Source organism: Akebia trifoliata, chromosome 3, assembly GCF_017979445.1.
Source record: "Akebia trifoliata isolate Shusen 1 chromosome 3, ASM1797944v1, whole genome shotgun sequence".
Classification (NCBI taxonomy): domain Eukaryota; kingdom Viridiplantae; phylum Streptophyta; class Magnoliopsida; order Ranunculales; family Lardizabalaceae; genus Akebia; species Akebia trifoliata.
Window position 1 is genome coordinate 28,517,736 of NC_141377.1, and position 7,320 is coordinate 28,525,055.

At 32.8% G+C, this 7,320-nt stretch overlaps 1 protein-coding gene across 1 annotated transcript; it reads right to left on the minus strand.

The window, feature by feature from the left end:
- Positions 1–2,126: 2,126 nt before the first annotated feature.
- LOC147406276 (putative auxin efflux carrier component 1c) lies at positions 2,127–6,128 on the minus strand. The gene is made up of 6 exons (XM_086434235.1): positions 4,481–6,128; positions 4,117–4,384; positions 3,838–3,923; positions 3,546–3,703; positions 2,550–2,626; positions 2,127–2,434 (listed from the first exon to the last, which is right to left on the minus strand). Exons 1-6 carry the CDS (start codon positions 5,661–5,663, stop codon positions 2,368–2,370), a joined length of 1,839 nt encoding a protein of 612 aa, XP_086290361.1. The 5' UTR covers positions 5,664–6,128; the 3' UTR covers positions 2,127–2,367.
- Positions 6,129–7,320: the final 1,192 nt, after the last annotated feature.

The following is a 7,320-nucleotide window of genomic DNA, read 5'->3' on the forward strand; positions in this document are numbered from 1 at the left end:
TATCTCAAATATTCACAAAAGTTTGGAGGATTAGTATATATTGTAATAAAATACATATTGACATATAAAAATCCTTTTAGGACTAAAAAAGTAACTTTATCTAGAATTGATAAATTTTATTTTCCATTTACTATAACTAGCAATATGGTACTATGGATCTCCCGAGTCGTAGACTCTTCGTATTTGCTAATTTGTTATCGGTCAACACAAATTTAAAAAAATGCCATTTTATTTTACATTGTTATATACAATGTAATTTCAAATGCATTATAGATACAAAAGCACTTTCATAATTAAAAAAAAAAAAAATTATTTAACATTGATTTCAAACAATAATATTTATCCTTGTTCTTATTAAAATGGTATTAAAGAATAGACATGTGCTATACAAGACTCTTTAAAGCATTGGTCTTTAATTGTTGCACCTTTTGTTACGACAGATTTTATTGCCAGACTAACTTTTGCTAACACCACCCCAACTCATATGTAAATCACCAAAGAATTAACACACACATTGGGTGATATTAGTGAAAGTTGACTTGGCAAAAGAAGCTCTCTTTTGTTATTTGTCAAAATAATTCTAAAAGAAAATACTGTACTTTATTTTATCTTATGTTTTGTTAGGGAATAATTACTAACCTAAAGAATATCAACAATTTAATTATTATTATTATTTTTATAATCTTAACTTAACACATGCTAGTTGCAGATCATGAGAGGAGTCCTTATAATCTCCTTTAACGTACCTCATCCTTATCTGCTATTCTTTTGTTGTTGTTGGTAATACGATCTCTTTTAACCTATTTCATCCTTATCTCCCATTTTTTCGTTTTTGTTGGCAAGACGATCGTCTCCTTTAACCTATTACATCCTTATCTGCTATTACTCTCAGTGTTAACGCTACACCCATCCTATGAGCAAAGACGAAGAAGTCAAGGAAAAAAGGCAATCCATGGGCTCTAGCCAAATAATAAAAGGAAAAGCAATGTAACCTTTTTGATCAATATTTCTAATGCACTAAATTATCTAGATTTATAATTGGGTCAACAATACTAACCCTTCTCTTTTACTCACCTTTTTCTTGTTTTACAAAAATAATAAGAGAGTTGTTATTGGCATCTTAAATTTTACTGATTACATCCCAATTTCTTACCTTAATTAAAGATTCAAACACACCCCTTAGATATTAAACCAACTCCAATTAAGAGCTTAAAAAGTTGCCTTCAATTTGGCATCTTCTTCATTTTTAAGGTTTGAAACCACTTTTCAACTCCAATAGGTTACACCTTCAAATCACTATTCATTATTCTAAAACATTATTCAAGCATATTAAAAAATTTATAAAAAATGTAAAATAAAAAGAGTGTTGCTATTGGCACTCCAACTTTTACTTATTATACTCTAATTAAAAGAAAGAAAAAATAAGAGAGACGCTAGTGGTACCCCAATTGAAATAACCTTAATTTATTTTCATAAACAAGAAAATCTTGCAAAGGTGATTGACAATCAAACATAATTTGTGAAAAAATTTAGTCGAGGCTAATCGATTAATCGATTTATTTTACTTTTTAAAATATTAAATTAATTTTTTTAATAAAAATGGTATTTAAATCATGTTACATGAAAAGAGGTTAAGATTGATTTTAAAAAAAAAAAATTACTCAATAGGATTTATTGAAAAAGGTGAATGGTGATAAGGTGGAGCTTCAAATCTTCTCTCCCCTTCATATTTGAAGCAATGAATGTTGATTTAGAGGGCTTTCCTTCAAAATGAAGGATGGATGAAGTTTAGTTTGGATGCCATCACGTCTATATTTGAAGTTTTGAAGAATAGTTGGAGTTGCTCTTACAAAAGTTGGTTCAAGTTATTCCCTCAACGTACATTACAAAGCATTATAACACATTCAAACAAATTTCAACAGTTGCTTACAATTAGGATTAGGGCCATATAAAATCCTCAATCTAACAAATAGAAATATAAACAAAATTGGCACCCAACTTTTATTTATTCTCAACCATTGACTTATTATTATTATTTTCCATTTTAATTTGAGTGTAATAAATAAAAGTTGGGTTGCCAATATAAACTCTCAATAATAAATAGAAACATTGTTAGAAGAGAAGAAGATAAAAAGACTTTTAATTAGAAGGGGTGGAAATTAAATGACTAGAAGCAAGATTTTACAAATTTTACTAAGAAAACACAAGTCAAATACAAGATTCATTGATCCATCGCACTTTTCTCAAACTTTCATCATCCATCCTCTCAACAACTCTTGCTTGCAACGTATCATTAATGGCCTCGATTGATGAACAAGTTGCATAAAGATAACTCCTCATCATCAGCTCCCATGATATATTCTCATCTTACAGCCCCAATAAAATGTAGTACACAAGCGTTATTGGTAGCGCAATCAACATCCCAAATATAACACTACAAGTTCAATTCCAATTCCAACATCAGATCCTCTTGGATGTTATTTATTTATTTTTGAAAGATTAAAAACAAAGGAAATAAAAAAAAAAAAAAAAAAAGAAAATGTACTCACGCAGTGCTAAGAATGTCTGGATGCACATTGTATTCTTTTGCAAATACAAAGGGGACAATGCCTTGTGGGAGAGCCGCCTGTTTTATAATCCAAAATAACCAAACGACCAAAGTCAACTCGGATAAATCAAATGTAATATTAAAATTGGTAGAACTAGAGCCAAATTAACACAAAATCAGTTTTTTATTTTTATTTTAAGGATGATTAAGATGGAATTGAATCCCCATTTTTTTATATATATAGTTTAGAAAATTTAATGAGATTTAAATTATAATTTAAAAACTCCAAGACACTTAAAGTCCAGGAATTCGACCATGACTCGGAGTCTAATAACATATTAAAGTAACAAAAATGTATGAAAAGTCGTTATAAACAAATATTAAAAATACTTTAAATCAGGAGAATTGAACATGTGGCAAAAGGTGGGACAACATCACATTGGATTCCTGCCGGTTTAGAAAATTAACACTCATTAAAAGAGAGTGAGAGAGCGCTTCTATTAACACGCCAACTTTTACTTATAGCCAACAAGCTATCATATGATATTGAAAATATACAGTCCCATTTAATATAAAAAGCATTGGTGTGTTGTTAGTAAAAGCTAGTGTGCCAATGGAACCTCTTTAAATTGACCAAAGTGACTATTAACTAATTTTTTTTGATTAATAATGATAAAATGGCAAGTGCATAGAGTCCTAGATCATTTTCCTTGTGCATCCTGAAAAGAAAGATTATGGTTCTAAGCACTTCTCCATCGAGGCCACGTATGTTTTAGTGCGTTAGTTTATCACGACTCATTATTTTTTTCAAATAAATAAACAACCAAAAGCGAGATGTTGACTCAGATGGATTTCCTAGTCAAACAGTAGAGTTGAGTTTAATCGAGTAGACTCGTCCGAGTTATAAACTATTGTAGTATTTTTCTATAAGTAATAGAGACTAAAGGGGAAAAAAGAACAAAAAAAAAAAAAAAAAAAAACAGACAGAGAGGGTTACCTGTACAATGGCGACGTGTAAGAGAGTCCCTCTTAGACCAACAGCAATAGAAGCAGCAGCCATGACAGCTGGTCCTGTAAGGAATCTCACACCCATTGAAAAAGCTGCTATTGAGTTCCCACATGCGATGATCCTCGGTTGTAAAGCCATGAACAAACCTGCACCCCATTTCTCACATACATCCATCATCACACATCACATGTGCTTTGCTTTCTTTTCTTCTCTCCTTAACTAATTATTTACTGCAAGAGTAAAAAATAAACAAAAGTATGAGAGAGAAAGAAAGACTGACCAAGGCTGAACATGGCCATGCCAAGTCCCGCATCTGAGAGTATAGAAATAGACTTGGCTATAATGGCAGGCATCTCAACGTGCCACCTGCACACCATCGTCAACAACAACAACAACAACAACAACACATCTTAATCCAAAATCAGAAACCAACAAACAAGAAAAAAGTTATGTCAGATTACCAAAACAAGCAAAAATATAAAAACAGCTTTAAGTATTTGTTAAAAATATAAGAATGTTTTCTTGTTTCTGATTTAAGATTTTTAATATAGATAGATACCTGAATGAAACTAGAGACCAAGTTAGGCCAATTAAGCTGGAATAAGTGTTTGGGTTTCTAATAAGTTTCCTCCACACCATTATTAAAATAAGCCTTGTCATCACACTTGTTGGTGGCATAGTTGTTGTTCCTCCACCTCTGCTTTCATTCTTCATTTTGTTTGGTTCATCATTCATCATCTCTCTATCTCCTCCTGTTCCTCTATTTCCAAAGCTAAATTCATCTCTCTCCAAGTATTCTTCTTGATTATCTCTGTTACCCTCTTCAACTAACAAAGCAAATCCCAAAATTAAACCAATTCTAACCAAAACCCATATGTATAATGTATATAAAAATATAAAAAAATTAAAAATGAAAAATTTACCTCCTTTGCCTGGTGTAGGAGAAACAGCCATTCTAACTTCTTTAACAGATTGATCAACAGCTCCTCCATATTCTTGACCACCAAAAACATCTGAGACAGGAGAAGCACTTGAACTCCAAACAAACATGTGAAGATCTCTTGTACCTTCTTCAGATTTCTGTTGAGTTTGCCCATTAGGCTTTTTATTTCCAGAAACAGCTTTAGAACCAGTAGGAGAGAACATGCCTGGGTTGGGTGCTGGATAATGTGCACCCCCACCCTGCCCATGATAATGGAACCTTGATTTATTACTATTATCTTCCTCATAATTTGATGGTCTTGGCGTTGGACCTCTTGATGTTGCAAGACCATAAGCATCAGAAGCACCAAAGTTTGAACCACGACCACCAGCCACCATGGAATAAAAATCTGTGTGATTGAAACTTGAACCTCTTGGAGTAGGATTTCTTGAAGATTGGAGAGAATAAATCTCTGCATTAGTTAGATTTGAAGGTCTGGGTGTTGTTGAAGATAAACCCATTGATCTTCTAGAGAAAATTTCGGACCTTGAAGCATTAGATTTCCTCACAGTTACATGAAGCTTCCCATCTTCTTTAATTTCTGCTTCAGTTTCTAAAGCACCTCTACCATCTAAAGAAACAACATCAGAATCAACAGTGATGGATACAATAGAGCCAGCTGTGTCAGGAAACTGTTCTGTAATTAAGATCTTAGCTCCTCTGTATTCAAACATAAATAACATCATAGTGTACCAAATAATACACTGTAGAACAACAATTTGAACCATTAAACTTCCTGAGAAATCTCCATACATCCCTTTAAGTAATGGAATACCCATTACAAGGGTGTTTGGAAGTGTGGATAAAGAAAACAGGGTTATGGTCCATTCTAAACAACCTCTTTTGCTAACTTTGCTCCAAATAGCTAAAACAGCTAGAACTATGAGTTTTTGAAGTGTATCTGCAGCTATGAAGCGAAAGTTCATGGTGTATGGGTCATTGGATGAGATGAAATGGAAAGAAAGGAGAGGAACAGCAAAGAGAGCAACAAATCTGTTGATTCCAGAACACTGATCTGGTGAGAAAATTTTCCACCATTTTACAGACCCATAAGCCAAAATCATGGCTACATAAAGAGGAACAACTGCTGTCATCACATGGTAGAAATCTGATAATCTGATCATTTTTTCTTGGCTAAAATGAAGCTCAGATGATAGAAGAAAAGCAAGGAGAAAGAGAAGGAAACAGAGGAAAGAAGGAGAGAATGTTAGAGATGAAGAGAGGAGGAGAGGAGAAACAAGGATTTAAGGCATCGAGGAGCATGTGTTTTGGTTCTTGGTTTTGAGAGTTGAGTCCAACTTCTTCACTCTCTCATCCCAGTCTCCAAAGCAAGAGATAAACAGAGACTGTGTGTGAGAGTATTATATTGGTGCCTCTTTATCTCTATTTCTCCCTCTCTCTCATGAGTTGGTCTTTGCTAAACAGTAGAAGAGAGAAAGTAGTGGAGATATCTCAATTGGAATGCGTTGGGTGTCTCTAAGTATTTGTTTGGGAGCTTTTATGCTTTATGAGGAGACCCTCCTTTCTTTTTTTTCTTTCTATCTTTTTTTCTTTCTTCTTGGATTCGCTTTTCATTGAAGGGTTTGTGTGACTCTCTTGAGTTAGTCCTAGCTTTTCTCTTTTTGATTAAAACTTAAAAGAATGGTTTTAAAACTTGAGGATTTGATTCAAAGCTCGGTCAAGTTGACTCTACTAAATTCTATTGATTTTTTAGTTGACTCATTCTTAAATCATCTCACCAAGTGGACTAGGATGATTAAAATGGAGTTGTACTATTCTTTTTATTTATATTTTTTATGATGGGGTGTCAGGACCTGTAAGCCCAACTAGCAGAGTGTACTAGTCTCTTAGAGTATCATATTTCGCCCAATCCCCACGAATCATACATACTAGGTAAGCCAAGATAAATCTTTGTGGGTGGCCAATTAGGGTGCTTGAACTCAAGGATGATCTTCAATATATAAAATTTCTCTTTAAGAGTCTTTTCTGATGTAGGACAAGTTGCTAAAGAATTCAACGAATGTTTAAATTGTCAAAAGTACAAAAGTAAGTCTTAGGCCCATGGACCTAGGGGCAACAGATTCAAAATCATCTGAGAAGACCCATATTTGAATGGAAACGTTAAGATCGTCAAGATCAATGATTCGTGGTTGAGTTTGCGTTTTTGGCCTAATTCCTTCGTATACCTTGTTTTCTTTTATTTATTTATAGCAATTTTGTTATTTTTGATAATTTCTATTTTGTTAATAACTTTAGTTATAGAAGTCAAAATCATGAATCATTGATTCTCCCTTGCTTCTAGGGTTAAGTAGTATTTATTTCAATGCTTTGATTATTTTTATTATTTTTAGTAATTTTTGTTATTTTGGATAAATTTTGTTATTTGCTAGGATTAAAAGTTTTTTTTTTCTATAGAAGAGGTTGAAATTGCGATACAAGGATGATCTTCGATTTAATAAAATTTCTCTTTAAAAGTTCTTTTCTAGTGGATTCTAGATTTTAATAGTCATTTATTGTTTTACATTGTGTCATTGAACTCAAGGCATCTCCCTTTTTGGAGGGAGGCTTTGGCTACTAAACCCAAAACTCACCGGTTTAAAAAATGGATTTGTTCTTTCAATGTGCTATGTGCCAAACATATGCTAATATAATCTAATTAAATGAAAAAAATTATAAGACTGTAAGAAGAATTATGCTTTATGGAATTGAAGGTTGGATGGTTAAGAAGCATACCTCTATAAAATTAGTGTAATGGAAATGAGGATTGAGATGGATGGGTCA